The sequence below is a fragment of the Lepidothrix coronata genome, unplaced genomic scaffold (genome assembly GCF_001604755.1).
Source record: "Lepidothrix coronata isolate B3197 unplaced genomic scaffold, Lepidothrix_coronata-1.0 Scaffold1, whole genome shotgun sequence".
Lineage (NCBI taxonomy): Eukaryota > Metazoa > Chordata > Aves > Passeriformes > Pipridae > Lepidothrix > Lepidothrix coronata.
In genome coordinates, this window is record NW_016690181.1 from 10,002,483 (window position 1) to 10,022,958 (window position 20,476).

The 20,476-nt window shown below is 42.1% G+C and overlaps 1 protein-coding gene across 10 annotated transcripts in view; it reads left to right on the forward strand.

Moving 5' to 3' along the window:
• Positions 1 to 19,129, forward strand: part of LRRC56 (leucine rich repeat containing 56) — a 76,729-nt gene extending 57,600 nt beyond the window's left edge. For 9 of the 10 annotated variants that reach the window (XM_017809076.1, XM_017809071.1, XM_017809091.1 and 6 more), the window contains 9 exons: positions 3,593 to 3,689; positions 4,083 to 4,280; positions 8,999 to 9,176; positions 11,283 to 11,483; positions 12,519 to 12,583; positions 13,752 to 13,882; positions 14,626 to 14,819; positions 17,568 to 17,934; positions 18,676 to 19,129. In XM_017809076.1, coding sequence (XP_017664565.1) covers positions 3,593 to 3,689; positions 4,083 to 4,280; positions 8,999 to 9,176; positions 11,283 to 11,483; positions 12,519 to 12,583; positions 13,752 to 13,882; positions 14,626 to 14,819; positions 17,568 to 17,934; positions 18,676 to 18,868 — 1,624 coding nt within the window. In that variant the 3' untranslated portion in view covers positions 18,869 to 19,129. The remainder of the gene's footprint in view (positions 1 to 3,592; positions 3,690 to 4,082; positions 4,281 to 8,998; positions 9,177 to 11,282; positions 11,484 to 12,518; positions 12,584 to 13,751; positions 13,883 to 14,625; positions 14,820 to 17,567; positions 17,935 to 18,675) is intronic. The other variant, XM_017809121.1, reaches the window with a different exon arrangement.
• The last annotated feature ends 1,347 nt before the right edge of the window (positions 19,130 to 20,476 follow it).

Here is a 20,476-nt window from a genome sequence, read left to right on the forward strand (position 1 = left end):
GGGCAGGAGAGAAGACACCTTGGCTTGCTAACTCCATTTCCTTAAATAGAGAGCAAAATTAGACCAAATGATACCAAACATTGCAACAAAATTCATGCTTTCTTAGTATTTTGTTTCATGAGTTAAAGATGAGCTTTGAGACGGCCAACTTCAGCCTCACAAGAAACCACTTCACATCAGCTTCCATGTTTTTTTCTTTTCTGCGGTATCTGTTTATGCATTTTTATAATAACAAAGACCCTGCTATCAAACACTGGGTTGCATTGCAAATATGCAGTAGTTCTTCCTTTCGCAAGTACCCAGAATATGGGATATACAACCTAATTCCTTTGTCTGGAATACAGATACTAATCCTTGATACTAAACTTTGATTAGTATCAGCCTTAAATGTGCTACTCCTGGCTTGCACCAGTTAGCTGTAGGAGAGTCAGGCTGCAACTCATGAATGAAACTGGAATGGGTTTGAGACTAAACACTTGGCAGCATAAATTGTTAAGAGTAAGGTAAGTAGGTTTTCGAAGTCATTTCAGTTAGTGTCTTCTTCTGGTGGTGTCCACAGCAGGAAAACATTTAAAGACTTGTTAGCTTATAATTCATAGTTTATTTGTGCTCTGTGTGATGTAGCAGAGAGTGGGAGTAGGGACTGGCCCCATTTGTGACCACTGGGTTTAGCCATAGTTGGCACTGGAACTGAAACTGTGACACACAGAGGCAAATATGATTTAACTCTGGAAGTCTGAGTTCTGAGTCAAAGCAGGGGACTCCTACAAATGCATGAAGGTTTTAGGACTAGAAGGGGATAACTGTTTGTTCTTTGGGGCCTTGTGTAAAAATTGAGTGGGAATTAATTCTTTACTCTGCCTTGGCATTCTTTTTATTGACAGAGAAACATTAGGAACAAACATATTACTGCAATCTCCTTCTGTGGCAAAAAACCTTCAGTTAGAAAATTCAAGGCAAATAAAATATGAAAATAAAATCCACTAACCATGTCTTACCATACCATGTCAAGTAATCAGGTTAGGATTGTCTTCAGTTTTGCTGGCCTAATAAACAAAGCATCTATCAAAAGCATTGTTTCAATGACACAAAAATGAGAGTGACAGCCTCCTTTTATGTATGTTCAGTGGTTTACAGAAAAGAAAATTCTGCACCAAAATTAGCCTGAAATTTGAAAATCTCCTCAGTGCTTGAAGTGGGTCATGAAATGAGCAATGTAATCCCTTCATATTATTCTTAATGCCATATTTGTGTTTATGGATGTGTTGTCCTTGCTTGATGGTAGGTTCTGTTTGTGTAATTTAATTTCTTTCTTATTATAGGCATGCAGCTTGCAAATCTAATAATAAATTTTCTGTAAATATTACTTTGGGAGGCATCTGTTCCTTAAGGAAGCCTTAGAATCCCTTTTTGTTTTATTTATAAAATATACACAATGTAAACAGTCCCTGGAAGATCTTATGCGAGGCCAGGGATGTGATGAGATACAGGGACATTACGATCCTTCGGGTCAGGCAAATATGAATTAGGACTTGGAAAGAAATCTTTTTAGGGGTTTATCTGGTCACAGAAACAGTGACACCGTGGCAAGTGTTCCCTGTTGCCATATAGCTAAGGGATAAGTTAAAGTTTGCAGAAGGAATCATATAATTTATGCACGAAAGGAGTTTCTGTGCATGGGGGGCTTTCTTCATCCTTGTGTCAGTATAGGCAAGCTGCCTGGATGCACAGAATTCAGTGGAGAAATTGTGGTTTATGTCAGTTGGGAATTTTTTCCTGTAAGGAGGAGTAACCTCAGACAGAAAGAGATGTGTTGTATGACTGAGATTTTTCTTTTTTGCCTTGTTCTGGCCATTAATTAAGCTGCACTGTTTGCACTTAAAAAATTATAAAATATTGCATAAACACATTGTATGGTGTATCCATTGTGAGCTTACTTAAATTGGCAGTGTTCAAGGAAGGGATAATTAGAGGCACCCAATGCCTCTGGCCCCTGCAGTGATAGAGGATGAATGAAGTGAGATAGATCTGAATGATGTCCATGGACATACCAGTCCCTAGAAGGCAGAGGGATGAAAATCCCCAGTTTTGGTACTTCACAGGAGAGAGGCATCTGGGGATATTTTTCCATGCATCCATCCTCCATTCAGCCTTATGCAGTCTCCTTTCTCCTGACATGGCCCTTCCCAAGTATTCAGGTAGTGGAGAAACAACAAAAGCCACAGACAAGTATACATCTATCTCCACTGGTTAAAGCACTCCTTCCTGACCTCTTGAACTGGCTGAGTGCACAGTATCCCTGAAGCAGGCAGTTTACCTACAAGTTTTCTGCTGCAGAACTGTATCAAAGCTGTGTGATGTTCTCAGAGAGCAATGCAAAGCTACTCTTGTTCTCTGTCATCTATAAAGAGAAGACATGAGTATATGAACTATTACCTTTATTCCAAGATCAGAAGGGACTCCATGACATATATCTTATTAAATTTTCCCTAGAAAATTTTCCCTAGAAAATTTAATGGATATTATAGGAATGGATATTATAAAATATAGTTAACCCACAATTCTGAAGTCCAAGAATCTGCATCTAAGAACTATTTAACTGTTTGGATGTGGACCTAAGCAACTAGTCCTCTCTTGAGCATGGATGTTGGAGAAGATGACCTCTCGGAGTCCCTTCCAACCTCAGCCATTGCTGTGGTTCTCTGAACTCCATGCTAGTTTCTACTTCCTCTGATAAACTGTCCTCATATTTTGTTCTCTGCTGTTTAGTTCAGATAGCCTGATATCATGACTACAGTAGAGAATTCTGGGCTTTTAGTTGGTTTGGGATTTGATAAAGTGTTATATTTTGTTTATGTTAGAGTAGGGGCTTTATGCAGCTTAATGTTACTAAACATGGAAGCTGATTAAGGCCCCAGTTTGATTTGCCATTTTTTGCATTATCTTTGTATTGTGCACCATTGCAATGTAGTGGGGTATTACATATACATGGAATTAAGCATGTGGTTTTCTGGGTTAGGGCCAGAAAGTTTAGATTTCATGTAAATGATCCCTTATTTATATTTTGCTACATCTACGGAGTGGGAAAATAGGATGGAAAGGATTATAATTTTCTGCTAATTCAAAATGTTATTTGGCAAGAATGCTATTCCTTTCAATTGCAAAATCAGAAGAAAGGTAACTCCATAAAAGGATAAAGTGAGATGACTCTGTAGTCAGCTCAGATATGTTCATATGTGGTCTGTGTGTAGATCAAATGATGCCAGCGTAAGAAAACCTCACTTAATCTTTAGCAACTGCCAGTGATTCATGGCAGAATTACCACAACATAGTGCTTGGAATAATCTTAATCAAACTGAACTAGGGTGGCATGTTGTCATGTCTTAGACAAAGATGTCTAAGAGAGAGAGGAGTAGAGGGGTATAATTTTATTCCCTACTTTTGAAGGTGAACATTTTTAATGACATTTCTTGTAAACAATGTGAGATTTGAAGTATGTAGCAGTGGTCTAGTCTTAGTAAAAAGAAAGGAAGTCTTGACTTTCTTCATCCATTCAAATAGAGCTTGATTTTATTTTTATTTTTTTTATCAGGGATCTTGGAACTTCATTGTCCCACCTCTGTGTCCTGTGGATGGCTTGCTGTGGGCTCTCAGATTTAGATGGGATCTCTTCCTGCAGCTCTCTAAAAGTAAGTATACACGTGTCCTGCCAAATGACAATCTCAGAACTATCTTCAGTTGATACTCTTTGCTTGTAGTGTTTGTTCTCACCCTTTGTTTTCGTAAATGGCTTTGGTCTGATGCTTTGAATTGCATGTTTAAAAGATGCTACAATATAGCTTTTTTTAAATGAGGTGTAACAATCTGGTTTGATCCTGAATACGCATAAAACATAGTGTTTGTTGCCGTATTAGCCCCAGTTGTTTAGGGCGACAACAGCCACGCTTGAAAAATGTTCACTTCCTTGCTAATTTCATCCTGTAAAATCTCGTATTTCAAGTATTAGAAAACAGTTTGCAAAGCTTGATTGTTACTTGTGCAAGCCTGTGGTTTACATATTTATTCTCTTTACTTCTGCTGAGGAACTCTACATAGCCTATAACAATATCTCTGAGCTGAGCCAGCTGACCTGGCTAGATCACCTCGAGGTTTTGGACCTGGAAGGGAACAATATTGAGGACATCGACCAGATGCAGTACTTGAGACTTTGTTGCAAGCTAAGCCACCTGACAGTGGAGGGCAACCTTATTTGCCTGAAGCCAAATGCAGAATCTGCAGAGGTGAGGACTTGGTTTGCACATATTGTGTTAATTTTTTTGTCAGTGCTTTTTAACTTTGAGTTGGAAATGAAAAACATTTCTGCATCTTTTTATTGTATCATTCTAAGTAATGGTATGGGATGTATTTCTCACCTTTCATTTCTGATTTTGTGGTCTCATGGGTGTGGTGTCCAAGATGACCACAAATTAAATACGAGAGTGCTAGTAAAGACTCGGGCCTGTTTCCTAGCAATGTGTTCCTTCTTACCTGTGAGAACAGGACTAAACTAGGAATAAGCTGTTCACATCTGTCTTCTCACTGCTTGCAGTGCAAACAGGCATCTGAAAGGATGAGCTTGGACCCCAGCTGTGTGGATCCTTCTGAACTGTAGGGATCTTGCAGCAGGTTAGAAAGTAGTCAATATTTTTCTGACAAGATGTGCCCAATCACAAGGTTTCAATTCACCCTGATCTCTGCTGGAAAGACAGCACAGTTGAGCACACACAGTCCAGGAGGTTCCTGCAGAACTCTACTCTGCCCTGGTGAGGCCTCACCTGGGGTGCTGTGTACAGTTCTGGGCTTCCCAGCTCCAAAAGAGACACGACACTGCTGGAGAGGGTCCAGCGGAGGGCCAGGGAGATGATTGGGGACTGGAGCCCTTTGCTTATGAGGAAAGACTGAGAGAGCTGGGCCTGTTTAGCCTGGAGGAGACTAAGAGGGGATCTTATCAATGCATACAAATATCTCAAGGGCAAGTGTTAAGAGGAAGGGGCCAGACTCTTTTCACTTGTGCCCAGCAACAGGACAAGGGGCAACAGACACAAACTGAAACACAGGGAGTTCCATCTGAATATGAGGAAAAACTTATTTACTTGGAATGTGACAGAGCTCTGGAACAGGCTGCCCAGAGGGGCTGTAGAGTCTCCTTCCCTGGAAATACTCAAAACCCACCTGGACATGATCCTGTAAAACCTGCTCTACGTGAACCTGCTGTAGCAGAGGGGTTGAACTAGAAGATCTCCAAAAGTCTCTTCCAACCCCCATTCTGTGATTCTGTGATTCTATGATTCTGTAATTACATATCCATTTTTTGAGGCTTTTGCATTTCCTTTGGAGATTCTCCAGTCCAAAAGCAAGTGATTCAACACCACCATGCTCAAAAGTTGAACCCTCAGAAAATGATGCTTGAGGTAACTATGTTGTAGGAACTGCTTGTTACCCTTTCCCCTGAAATGTTAAAATCAAATGATTAAAAAGATCTTCATAAAAAAGCTGAGGATACAAAATACAGCGGTTCACCTCTTACGTACTGAAATGATAAAATAATTTCTGCTGAGGTATTTTGTTGAGGGCATGAGATCCTCTGTGTCACAAAGATGAGAACACAGTAATACATTATCTGATTTGGGTTTCAGGGCAGTCAACAAACAAAGCACAGCAAGGGAGATCTAATTCTACATGAACAGTCTCAGAGCTGTATTATTCTCTTTCACTTTCTCCTGCTTCATAAAAAAGTATTGCTGGGTTATTAAAAAAAAGCATCTTGGCATGTACTGAGCAGGGAACTGCAGGAAAATAAGAGTTTAAAACACTTGGCCACAAAAGACCGTTCCTCATTTTGGTCACATAATTTCTAATGCATTGACTGTTTATGGCCAGTGCACCAACATACTGGCATCCAGGTCTTTTGGAAGGTCAGAGGCCTATGCACACACAGACAGAGCCATGGAATACACAGCACTCACTAAGGATGGTGCAATTCCCTATGGCACCATAAAGAGCTGGTAATGCAGGGTTCAAAAATCAGAGCAGGAGTTGACACTGTGATCCCACTGTGCCATTTTCCATAGCTTCACTATGCATTTCAAAGTAATCATGCCCGTGCTGTTTATTTGCCTAAAAGGTAAGGTTTGATATTTGTCCTGTACTTAGACTTGAAAACAGGTGCTAACAGTAAAACTCAATCATGTAGTAGATGTGTATTTTTTAAATCTTGGCACTTTTTAGATGCATGAGTTAATAGCATTTTTCAGATGTAGTTGTTGGCTTGATCATACCACTCAGTAAAAGGGGCCATGGAAGGCAGCTCTTTAGCTGTCATAATTTTCCTCTCTGGAATTCAAGAGAAAATGTTATATACTTGCCTTTCTCTTTTGAAATGGTGAAAGTATACTTAAGAGACCACACTTGTAACTACTTGTAATCAGAATAATTTCTCCATCAACATTCCTTCGTTATGGAAGATGCAATCATGAGAGGAAAAAAAACATGTTCCCACAGTAAGAAAGCACTGCCTGCTAGTGATGGACAAAGCATGTCTATTTATTCTTTTTACTCCCGTGAAGTTAAATACAACTTCTGACACTTCCTTATTATAGCTTCCTACCATGGAAATAGTGCAGTGTGTCCTAATGGTGCAGAAAGTCTGATTCTACTCTGTTGTCATTCCTGCTCAATGCAAATGATGATTTTGGAGGATGTAGTTTTCATTTGGTATATTCAGTCCTTAAATATACTTGTAATGGAGAAATGTCAGATTTCCTGTGGCTTGTTCAGAGGAGGAAATCAGTCCTTGGGATGCTGCGGCATGTTGTCACATAACAGGAATGCAAAGAGGAGTGGTATGTGGTGGTGTGCTCTACTGCTCTTCTTCACACAGAATGGCTGTTTCTACTTCTGTGCAAACAGTAGCGTTCAAATGCCAGGCAGAATTTGTTGAGGGAGTCTGCACAATTGTGTGTTTTACACTGAGTCGTAGCAGAGACAGACTGTGAGTTCACTCTAGTCTCCCACCCAGTGTCTGTATTGGGAAGCTGCTTTGCCCTCAGGTGGTTACAAAGTAGATCCAGCCCTTGGCTGCCGAGAGTTTCTCCATGGACTTTGTTGCTTTTGTGGTTTCAACTGATGTTTGCATTTCTTCAGGGTATAGAAAAGCCACTCGAAATATAGAAAAGAATAAATGTGGGCTTACTTTGGTGTGCCCTAGATGGCTAGCTCTAATTTCTCAAGCTCCTTCTACAAGTCTTCCACTACAAGTCTGGCCCTTGCTACAGCTCTGTATAAGCTCTCCTACTTATTTACTTGTAATCTACAGAATGGTCCAACAAAATTTACTGTTCTTTCTTCCGATGGCCTGTTTGCTCCCTGTGATTTGATTTTCAGATGAGCTCATCTTCCCCTGTTATCTAAACCAAGAGCAACCCTGATGATAAATTCTGCAGCCTCTGTTACAGTAATGTAACATGAACGTAACATGATTCTTCTCTCCAACAGGACATGGCTGGAAAGTGGCTTTAGCCGTGAATGGTTGAATCATTTTCTAATCTAGGAAATTTCTAATAATTTTCTAATTAAAGGCTTAGTTAGAGAAAATTAGTGTCTGCCTCTTAACAACAACAAACACGTTTTGTTTGGTGAGTTCCCTCTGCCAGCGTCAGTGCTGCACCGTACAAAGGGAGAGAGCATCCAGCCTGTCAAGTCCCACAGAAACACTTGTTTGTGGCAACTCTGTATTGAATGAGGACTTTGTGGGGTTTTCTAATATGACATGAAATGTCCCGAAAAGTGTAACATTTACCTGGGTTAAGCAGTTGATCTGTAGGTAGCTGTCAATTTTTATTCTGCTACTAGTAGTCCACTCTGCCTTTATAGTTTTTTTAGTAGAAGAGATTGTAAGACCGTTGGCTGCCTTTTGTAATCCAAGACTGCTTTAACCAAACATATTCCCACTGCAAACCAGTACAGCCCAGTTAGCCCTGAGGTATTTTTAAGTTTTCCCAAAGGTGAAGGTACGACAAGAAGATTTCTTTCTACTGCTGGAATCCACCAAAACAGCCAATTTGCACTGTGCTCTGAGCACAGATGTAATTGTTCTGGATTGGCCTTGCTGCTCAGAGGTCCCCCAGCTCTGAGCTCATGAATCATTTTATAACCTGTCAGCTCCACCTATGCATGCAGAGAGGGGCTACACCAGTGCTTTCCCCATGGCTGTCACACTGAGGCCTTGTGCATCAGGAACAATCATATTGTTTTTCCAGCACACAGAAAAGAAACCCAACTGCAGCCCATTTTAGTCTTCTGTGCACCTGCTGTTGGCATGCTACCTCTTGCAGAAAAAAAGATGAAGTAAGCCTTCGCTTCTAGCAGTGTGTAAAATCAGACACCAAACCCCTGAAGACTGCCCCAGAAAATCAGTGCAGTTCATTGACTGTAGATGATTTATGGTTGTGCCTAAAAACACGATCCATGAAAATGCTCTTTCTTTTCCCATCAGCTGGTGTGGCAACACTCATAATATGTTTTCAAGTCTTCCTATCACCTGAGTATTGATGCAACAACCAGAGAATCACAAAAGCAGGGAGACAGACTGGCTGAATGCCGAGGGTGCCCAGGCTTTCCATGGGCATCACTGGCCTTCTATACTTTCGCAAATTATACATAATATAACAAAGACAAATGCCAAAGTCACCAGTAGGTAAACAGCAAATGAGCCTTTGGTGAAGGCCAGGTCTTTGCACTGCTCAGGACATGTTCATGATCAACTCAAGTAGAAATTATGTGAGGAGAAAGCACAGTGAAATTAAACTCCTGACTGTATTTGTATCTGTCAAATGAGATGAATAGGTTTGCTTCTTAGAAAACCTTTCAAGTTATATGGCAGTCATACAAACTGAAGAGTGCTGTGCTCCTGGTGGAAGTCCACAGGCTGTTAAACTGACCACTTTCTCAATTTCTTCAGGAACCAGGTTATAATTACAGAGCAGAAGTAAAAAAACTTATTCCCCACTTGAAGTATTTGGACAAAATACCAGCAAGCCAGACTGTTCCCCTTCCTTCCAAGAAGATGTATGAAGATCATCTAATCATCAAGGACTCCATCAAGGAAGGTGGTTTAGCTGGAGACATTTCGTGGTTAGGTATGACAGGTTTCCTACTGGGGTTCATTTTTCAGGTTATGTGATATGAAGAAAGAAAGATGAAGAGCAAGCTGGCCTCTTGAAAACCAACATTTAATTATAGTGAAGGGACAAAGGATGTTGTCTTCTTCACCTGGGAAGTAAGAAAGTTTTAATTCAGCAGACAACAGTGCAGATTTAAATGAAAGTTGTGCTAAGATGGGTATCAAGATCAGGAAAATGCAGAAAACTTATAGAGCATCGAGCAAATCCAGCAGTAGCTGGGAGCCTGTACTTAGGGTTCATTCTGCATGATAGGAAGAAGCAAAGCTTGGAAAGGAATGTTTCGATAACAGCTGTTCACATCCCTTTCCATGGGAACAGTTAATCCCATGTAGCATGTATGTAGTAGTATTTCCTATTCCAATTTAATAATTGGAAAGGGAATTCGGTCATCACCCCTCAGTGGTAGCAACATCCCATCAGGATTGAATGGTCTCATAAGAGATCTGTTCTATTTTCTCTTCCACTGTGATTGAGTCCATTACATTCATTAGTAGAGAGTAAATGGTTTGAAAGTAAATCTGTTGTCTCCTTACCTACAGCCTTGGTAGTAGTTCAGATGTCCATGCTTTAAGTGTCATGCTACATGCACTTTACCACATACCATTAAATATTGCAAAGTATTTCCTATAACTGCTCCTGTTGCTTCCCATTAGTGTGGGCAATGCAGTTGGCTTCCTAGCCCCCCACCCCTCAATTGTGGTTTGCCTGCCAATTGTACTCCATTAAAAATTTAATCTGTTTTGGAATAAGTACATACATTTGTCATTTATTTAATCCCTATGGGTCCAAATCATTAGTTGTAATAGTAGTTATGGTAGAGAAAAAATCCATTAAAATCTGATCCCTCAGTGATCCTACTTTGGTAACATCACCTGTGGTTCAGAAAACTAGTTAACAAAGTTTGCTGACAGAAACAGTAGGGACAGAGCACAAAAATGTGATTTCATGTCATTTCCTCATGTAACCAGACTTATCTTCTTGCTGTCAGCTCTAAATGATGAGCTCATATTGTCAGGTTCAGACATTGCCATATTTTTTCTTTCCTGTACCAATATTGACTTGGATACTTTTCACGTGCTGTGTATTTCATGAGTTTGTGTTAACAACTATGGCTGAGATACATTAAAGACACTCAGCTCTTAAGGAAATGGCCCTATTATTACAGAGCTGATGGCTCACTGTGGAGCTGGTAGATGCTCAACCCTTTACAAAGGCGTTATTCATCTAGGCACTGAAATGAAATTCACTCTTCTGTGGGTTATTGGCTGCATATGCTGTTCTTACATCTGTGCTGTGCTCCCAGGACAGCCAGCGTTTGGGCAGGTAAGAGGACAAGGCTCTGAGTGCCTTTGCTAGCTTTTGTAATTCACACTGTCCTGTAGCATTACAAAAATGCAGTTTTCACCTTTCTTTCTGTGGTAGATGTCTCTGAGGCAGTACTGGAAAAACCTATCACTGCCATTCCCAGATTTCTGTAACTCCTGGTACACAGTTTGCCCTGATTGTCTAGTTGCTCTGGTAAGGTGACCATAACCATCTGTGTTGTGCCTTGGCATTTAAGCAACGTATTTTAAGACTGGGAGCTTAGGCTGTGCCTGTGGCAAGTCTGCAATGGTTCCCCCATGGGCAAGTGAGCAGCAAATGAGAGGCAGCTTACACTTATCCTGGGCATGCGGGCAGGGGAAGTAGCAGAGCCCTGGATGCATCCAGATTCACCTGTGGGACAACCAGAGGTGGATGGTGAGTACAGAGCAGTTCCTGACCCCAGTAGTCTGTCCCTGGTTACCCAGAGCAGAAGAAGAGTGGGAAAGGGATATTACTTTGATTGGGCATCCCACATTCTGCCATCTGCAAATAACAGAATGGCTTGTGTGCAGCACAGAAAACCCTCTTTCTCTAGGCTTGACCCATTCCAGCATGTTTCTTGTAGCTGCAATTACATATTTTTCTGTGCCCTATAGCTTCAAATGTGCAGCAGCCAGTTATATTGGCTACGTAAATTAATGGTGTGGTTTGAAGCCTTACACAACTGTGCTTTCACTAGTGAAATCTTTCTTTTAGATCCGTATCTTGAGGCAGTAGCAAGGCAGTCTGGATGTGGCCCAAGACCCCCAACAGCTTCCAGACCTGGAAATGCACAGTGGTCTGCTAATGTAGGGAGATTTAGCAATGCCCACCTCTTATATGGTAGCCGTCCTCTTCCAGATCCTGCTGTTTCTGATATGCTGTTCTCAGAAGATGACTCCAGTGATTTGACACATGGTAATGTGTTTTTAATCCTGTTCTTTCCCACACCTCCACCTCCTTCAGAATGTTATTAGTACTGATGAAAGCCTGCTTTGAATACCATCCACCCATGTCACTGCTAGATCAGGTTCAGCATATGTTTTCTTCCAAGAAAGACTCACCTGCTCTATTGTAAGCTTTCCTTTATTTCCTCCTGCAGCAGAAGGTGAAAGTTGCCCACTCTTCAGCCCCTCACCCCCATGCATCATATGCTGCTGTCCCTCCTGACAGCCCCATACTGCAGTGGTGCTCCCTTGCTGACATTTGCCTTTCATACCTCATCGAAGCTGTCCTGCTCAGCCCTTTAATATGTCAGCCTAGCTGGGGCTCACTGGACTAAGAACTGCTACAGACTAACACCTAGTCACATCCTGTTCAGTCACAGGAATGTGGTCCAAGGTAGTCCTGTATAAAGGTGCGGTGATGCTCCTTCACTCCCCATTGGATCATGTGCTCAGGCTATGTGTTCTGCAGTCTCATACTGCAGCAGCATCGCTGCGGTCAATGAGCACTTTCTTTTGTGTTTACTGTGGTTGATCGCTTAGCAAAAGGAGTCAGTTCCTTAACTTCACATACCTGATCTACAGACTAGCCCAAAACACAGGTGTTCCACTGCTCGTCTTGCCTTGGTCACCTGGAAGTACTACAAAGTCGGTAGCCCCTGGGGACAGCTGGATAGAGAGGAAGTTCACTTACGGTACAATATTTGGCACTTCCCAAGACATCCTTCCCCGGCTTCTGGAAGCAACTTGATGGTGCAACCGCACCACCCCACAGAGTGCAGATTAGATAGGAAGATGTTATTTGTTTCCAGGCATTGTGGTCTGCTTCTCTCAGATGCCAGTCCCTCCTCAGTTCTTGCTATAGGTGGGACTCAGGATGATGAATGAGATGAAGCAATGCAGAGTCAATCAGCTGAGGGCACATTTGGAAAAGGTTGACTGATTTCAAAGACTGCATCATTTGTTAATCACTGGAGTAAAATATTTTCTTTTTTCCTCTCTTTCCTAGGACTCAGTCAAGTTATATGTGGGAACCCCACCAAGGCCCTTCGTGAAAGGAGGCAAAAACTAGGTGTATGTTTCTCTTGTAGACTTTGTATTCCTGCCTGGTGACCCCCACAAATCCTGGGATAAACTGAACTCCCAATGTGGCTTGTGTCAGCTCACTCTCTTCTGTTGCCCAAAAGCCCCACAACATACTATTGCCCTTGAGGAGGACAGAGGGTCTCTTGCCATGATGTTGGACGTGCCCATGTGCTAGCAGCAGTTAACCATCACCTGTAAAGGACACGTGAAAATCACATACCAGCTGCTGGTGGCAGATTTCTTTATCATCCTGCAGTGAGCAAAGTGCAAGACAGGATTACAAAATTTGATGGTATTTCTACAACAGTTATTAAGCAAAAGACTTCATTGGTTCTCTGATGTTGGCATAAATAGTCAGATTGCTAATTCTGCAAGGTCGTTCCCATCGACTAAACAAACACAAAGCCAAAGTTTGTGCCTCTTGGCAGTGGGGTGGTAGCCCAGCCCTGCGGGTCAGCCTGCTCATTTCAGCAGTAGCTTAGTGAGAGGACACCCATGTATGTAACAGGGTGCAGCCCATCTCGTCACACTTTGTGGGCCCTGAGGTTCAACACAGCACAGACATGAGTGCAGGTTTAAACAGGCTGTGCTAAATCAGGGAGACAGCATGCACAGGACACCTGCATCACTGCACTGTCAGCAGCCTGACAACAGATGTTAAAGAACTGCGTGAAAAAATATATCCCACTCTTGTCTTTCTCCTGCCACTGCCTGAGCACTGGAAGCTTTTCTGAAAAAAATTTGAACATTTGAGTGAATTACTGTGTTATAAACTGGGATGTGGAATGGGACTTCAGTATATGTGGTCATATACTGGGAATTCCCATATATGGGAATTCAGTATATGTGGTCATATACTGAATGATGCAGTTTCTGTGGTACCAGTCTTAATATGTTTATTGGTATAGATGCTACAGGCTTATATGCCAGTGAAATGTAAATCAACAGTTTTGTCACTGCTGCCCTGGGTTCCTCAGGCTGTAACAGCATGTGACTGTGGTGTGGGACTTGTTAAAACTGAAGGGTAAGAAAATGGTGAGGGATTATCTAAAAGCTCAGAGGTAACTGAACTTTAATACCTTCTAAAATCCACATCTAGAAACAGAGCTGGGGAGAGTTCCCAAAGTTATCAAGATAACTTCTGTCATTTTCACAGCCACCTGCAGTGAGCCCTTTGAAACTGAGCAGTCTGAGGACAGAAAACATTTATGGCTCTGGAGGAGGAAAAGATGTGCACCAGGAAAATGTGTCCTCTGAACTGAGAGTATGGAGAGAGCAGCAGAAGAGGTGAGACCGCGGGAGAGTTCCTGTCGTGCAATGAAGTCGGCATTCATTTTCTCCTGCAAAAATAAAATAAGCGCTTTGGCCACCTGGTGGTGGTTTCGAGGGATAGTCTTGGCCTCCTGCCTTCCTGTCCCTGCTTTGGAACAGGCTGGCAATCCTTCCATCGGTCCTCCTGCCTCGAGCATCTGATCGAGGAAGAAAAACCCTCTGACCTCTCTCTAGAGCAAACTGAAGTCCAGCATAGGCAGGGTGGGCTCACTTCCTTAGCCAGAGCAGGGAAATGACTTTTTATAACTGGTAAGCCATTCTTGGCCCTGACGGTGTCTACCTTCAGACAGTAGAAGAGCTGAAAGTTGTTGAGGTTTTCTTCAAGCAGCACATTGGCCTAACCAAATGAAAGGCTGAAAGACAACATCATGCTGAGATTCCCCCATCTCACAGGCAGGTAATGGTTATTTTGGAAAATGGGTTTATTTCTCTGAGCTTACTTTACTAGGAAGTATTTTAAATCTGCCCCACTTCTCCTGATTAACTTTAGGACACTTTCAGATAATCAGGCACAGGCATCTTAGATGGCTGATCCAATTAGAATTATTTTTCATATCACCCGAAAAGTGTGAAATAAGAGTGGATAACTAAATCTACTGCCTAGGTGTTTGCCTGAGTGGCCATGCCAACTGCACTTGACTGGCTGCATAAACCCACTCAAAGGGCTAACTAAAGATGGGATACTTGATGTTGTCCAGGTGCCTGCAAACAGGTCAGCAAGAACAAGCCAGCCAAGCATCAAAGGTAATTCTTAATCATGAGGAAGAGGGTGAAAACTGCAGCCTGACTGACAGCTCTGAAGATGAGTTGAGGAAGGCCTATGATGAGGACCTCGTTGAAAGGATTTCACTTGATTCTTCTTGCCACTCCAGTCTCTCCAAGTCTTCCTCAGGTACTGGACCAAAACCTCTGGGGAAGGGTTAGCATCAGGCTAGTAACACAGGCTACTGTTTGTAGATATGTGTATTGGTAACTGCAGTGTTTTATGAGATGTGGCTTCTGTGCTCTAGAGGAGTAATTTGGAAATACCATTGCAGAGCCAGAGCCTAAATAATCCATTCCAGTTTTTAAGCAGGACATGGTGGCCAGCTGTGTTGACCATCAGCTGATATATTTTAGCACGAATCTGCAGAATTAAGAGGATCAAAGGTGATCTTACACTAATTTAGCATCAAGTATAGAGGAAGGACATGCCTCTGTCTTTTACTTTGTGTCATTAATTTATGACAGTGCTGGGTGAGTCTGAAATACTGTCATTCCAAGTGAGCTATATTTGAACTCAGTAGGCATTGATGTAAATAATGACTGAGCTAATGATTAAGGTGCAACTGGGCAACTGGGAATTCTGGAAAGATATGCAACTAAAGGTATCACAGAATCACAGAATATGCTGAGTTGGAAGGGACCAAAAGGATCATTGAATCCAACTCCTGGCCCTGCACAGGGCCATTCCCGAGAGTCACACCAGGTGCCTGAGAGTATTGTCCAAACACTTCTTGAACTCTGTCAGGCTTGGTGCTGTGACCACTTCCCTGGGGAGCCTGTTCCAGTGCCCAACCACCCTTTGGACGAAGAACCTTTTTCTAATATCCAACCTAAACCTCTCCTGACACAACTTCAGGCCATTCCCTCAGGTCTTGTCCCTGGTCACCACAGAGAAGAGATCAGTGCCTGCCCCTCCTCTTCCCCTCTCAAGGAAGTTGTAGACCTGTAATGAGATCTTCCCTTGGTCTCAAGAGTTTAAAACCAAAACATGCTCTTCTACTCAGGAACAAAGCCAAAGGCTTCTCTGAAATTGCCTTTATATGAATGAACATTTGTTGAATATTGTCTTTAAGAATATCAGAAATGTTAATAACTGTTATTCCAAATACATATCAAATAGAGGACCTCACAAAATTACAACTTAAATCTTTTTCTATTGTTAATAATAACTTTTTTTTCTCAATAAATAAAAGCACATGAGTTTTTATTTTACATTTCTTTCAAGGGCAAAAATGGATCTATTAAAATTTGGAAAAATACAATATATTTGGGAAAAAAACCCAGAAATATCATTAAACTATTCAAAGCCTCTGTGTGTATTAACAGTGATGTAAACAATATCTCCTTACAACAACAGAAGCTGTTTGGAAAAATCTAAAGGAATGGCCTATTGTCCAGTGACCACAGAAGACTTAAGATTATGATCTCATAGTCTCTTTAGATTTAATGTTATCCTTTTACATTTTATGTTATTTCTTTAGATTGAATATTTTGGTCTCATCATCTTTGTAAATTGAGAAGGCAATGTCACAAACATTTCACAATGTACCAGTGTCATGCCATATAGTACTAAGAAAGTGAATGGTTGGGCATAGGTCTGACCATTTTGTAACCAAATCTGCTGGGAGATGATGGAGTGGTTTGAAATCTGTTATTATCTAAGGTGGCAGGGATGAATGACCCAGATCCCAAATCAAAAGCAGAAGTGTGTCCTACCCAATGTGAGTTTGTCATGGAAGAACTTGTTGCTGGAAGCAATCCTTCTGACCAGAAAAGGACAAGTCATCTGAGTAAAGCCACTCTTACTCAGTGTGTTTGCAGCATCAGATCCATATAAACTGCACTCTTTGGAAGGCACTGAATGTTATTTCAGGCTCTTGAGTCAGGCATACCAGTCTCTCAGTGTGTCTATACTTAAAAACAAATTTAAAAACCCTATGAAGTTTAGACATTTTAAAAGCGTAATATGATGCAAACTGTTCAGTGAAAATTTTATACCAGCTTTATGTGGTTACCTAGCTAGTAAAATACATCCCCATCAACTGGGAGCTACCAAGCTGAACTTTCTGGGCCTGGGTTTTTTATGGCACATTCTTTAGATTATGTTCCTGCCCTGGACCCTGCACATTAGGCACTTAGGTACAGTTGGTTCTTTTAATAGACAAGAGCAATTGGATCCCTGCTATATATAGAATGGTTGGTTCTTTCAATAGACAAGAGCAATCAGATCCCTGCTATGTATAGAATGGTTTTAAGCATATATGCATGCTTGTTATATAAGTTAGCAACAAGTTTTTTCTTCTCTGTATGCTGCACCTGAAGATTACATGGGCTGAAATATGAACAGCCAAGTAGTAGCCCTGCATGTAGTGCGGTATGTTCCCTGGCAGTCAGGCACTTTCTGTAATTTTAAAGCTAATCTCAAAATTATGAGATTCTATGATCTCTGTGCCAAATAGAAAAAAGTAGATCCACTCATGTGTGATTATTCCTGTGCCTTGCACTTCAGATCGCTGGAAGGAGCCCTCAGGTATTTGAAACAAGTCAGTGCAAACACTGGCCAGGAATGATGCAGGTGTGATCCTGCCTGAGAACAGCAGGGCGGGTGAGCTGCTCTGTCTTTCTTGAGCTCTGCATGGCTTGTGAGCGATTGTGGTGCTTGGCACATCACCAGCAGAACTGGCAGGGAGGCTGCCAAGGAACCCAAACCCTGACTATCAGAGGAATCAGTTCAACAAGGCCAGCATCACTATGTGCCCCAGGACACATCTGCCCACCCATCTCCATCACACAGCATCTCCAAAACGACTCACTGGATTAGTCGTGTAGGAGTAAGATGAACTGGTAAGTCACTGTGCTTTTCACTCTGTTTCAGGTTCATCACAGACTCAGGAGGGTGCAGTGTTCTCCAACCCAAGCCCTTGTTTAATTCCATCCCCTCCAAAAAGCCCTTCACCTGCATCTTTAATGAGTGTTGCAGCAAGATCCTGGAAAACAAGAAACCACAGGGTAAGATGCCTAAAAATACCCAGCCAAGAGGAGGACAGGCAGTGTACACAGCGATGCCAGTCAAGGGCTCATAAAGAAAATTCAGCCCAGCCTTTGGACGAAGAACTTGCTTTCCTGAGCCTGCACAAGATGCTGTCTGCCTCCGGATCCCAAAGGCAGCACCAGCCTGCTGGCTGCACCAGCCAGCAAAGGCCTATTCCAGGACCAACAGCTGTTGGATCAACAAGGATCAGGTATGTGCACTGCTGACAGCAGTGCCTGCAATGTGTCTGGGGAAAACAGAAGGGACTTCACGGCAGGAAAAAGCAGACTTCTGTGTTGTCTATGGGGTCTACTCCCTGTTCTGTAAAGAGAATTCCTTTTATTTGTGCTGACATTTACCTTTGTCTGTCTAATGCTAAATGAAACATTTTCTCATGTTCCTTATAGCTTGAGTGTTAGAAATTTTGTATTTTCTTGAATAATAGCCCAGAATTTTGCTGTGTTCTTATTGATCCATTCTCATGTTCCTTGCACAGAGCCAATGCTGTGTTTGTTGCACAGCTCTTGTGTCGTTTGTTCAAGACTCTCCTCGAGTAAACTCCAGGACAAGTTCCTGACATCCCACTTAGGTTTTTTTCCGTGACATGAATTCACATTAGAATGAGCTCTGGAAAATAAAATAGGCATTAGAGAAGTGTCACATGCACCAAAACATTGTTATTTCTGAACCCACTTACTGTAAGATTAGCATCGTGTTGCTTTTTGAAGAAATACAGCTGAGGACTTGTGACATGACAGCTTGATTTTCAGTTAACATAGTCATTATGGAGTCAGTACAGGCAGAGAACACATGCCTTATGTGGGAAGCTGGTGTTCCTTGTGCTTATCCCAGGCCTGGCAGCTTTTGGATCAGTTTTCAGAGCTAGTGAGGAACATGCAGATACCCAGATCCAGAGTGCAATCTTGCCACAGTATTTCTTTCTTTTCCTCAGGCCCATCATGGATGAGAGCCCTTCTGGAGAGATCAACCACCAGCATCCAGCTGTCTGCTCATCCACGAAAGCCTCAGAGAGGTTTAGGCCAACACATGCTTCTTGGCCCCTGACTGCCAGGGCTGTGCTGGAGCCACTGCCAGACAGTACCACTGCCACAACAACATCTCAGAACAGAAGTCCTCAGTCCTAGAAAATACTCAGTTTTCAGCATGTGTTGGAGCCATATACACAGAACAGTCATGAAGGATCAATGCTATCTTTCAGCTTCTTCTGCAAGCTAAACACAGAGCTGTGCAAGTAGAGCAATTCAAACAAATGACATGATTTGCCTCAATTCAGGATACAGATGGTCCAGAAATACTTTAAAGAGCAACCGCTGATCAACCAAGGAGCTAATGAACCTCTTATTACAGAAAAACATGGTTATTTTTGCAACTTTTGTGCACTAAAACAGAACAAATTCTATCGTATTTCCTCTCCACCACACCATGCCCTGCTCTGGGAGTCAAGCAGGGACACTGAACAAAGCAGAGCATGGAGCCTGCTGTTTGGGAGTGGGCTGGAGGTGGTGATGAGGCAGCAGCCATGCCACCTACCTTTTGCAGTCATGGATGTTTAACATGTGAGGGCCAAAACCGAGGTCTTGAGAAGGAGTGTTGACTGGAGCAGGTTCTAAGGGGTGCACTGCCTGAAGAGCCCAGGAGGGCTGGATGTTTCAGAGCTTATGCCCCCACAGGATCTCACCCCATTCACAGGCATCAGAGGTCCTTATTAGATGCATTGCTATGGGAGCAAATGCTGAACAAGTGGCTTATCCCAATATTAGCATGTTTGTTTGCTCCATAGCTACCTGGAAGGACTTCTCTTACTTTAGACATTGCATTCCAAAATTTCTTTAGCAGAGTTGATCTCTGGCACTAGGTGTCAGAGCATCCCCTGCACGTGCCTTTCACCTCCATCCTACCTCTAGCTTTTTTAGACCAAATAGACTTTCCAATTTAGCATAAGTGAATGATTTTAAGTGATGATGCAGCAAAGACAAGGCAGGGAAATAAGGGAATAATCTCTTGTTTTTTCAATAGGGCATTTGCTTTATATTTGGATGAGATTTAAAACATTTGTTTTAGTGGGACAGCAGACTGAGTTGCTGTTCCAAATGACTGTGCCTTACAACTTTATTGATGTTGCAGTCTGAAACCAAGCATCATCACATTTTTTTCCAGTTTAAATTACTATGGTTAGATTATATTTTTAAATCAGTTTATAAAACAGTAATTACATAATGAGTTGATGAATTGGTTTGTCTCCTTTCTGCTGGCCATCTTAACATAGAGAAGCAGAGTAATAGACAAAGCCCTAAAACTTCCTTTTGTCATGGTGCTCCTTGTACCGCTTTCTCCTACAGAATGTCTGGAGTTTGAAGCTAGCTTGCCCAGTTTTGATGAGCCCTAGTGGAAATCATTCATCAAAGATCATTAAAAATTATGTGATGTGATTCTGTGCAATATTGTGGATGCAAGCAGGATTTCCTGTCAAATGTCGCCCAGCAACAGTGCCTGTGTCCTTATATGGGCCTCCTAAATTTAACTTTTTGCCAGTGTCACTGACCATACCATCACAAAAAGAAAAATCTGACCTTATAAACAAAAGAAGACAGTGACAGCACAGTTTTCAGAAATTGTCTGTGCCCTCCCTGCCTTCTTGAAGTCTGCGGGCCTCGCTGTCAGTCAGCACTGGTGACAGTCAGGCCCTTCTCTATATCCAGGGCTGTATTAGTGGGCAGTGGGTAGGACTGTCT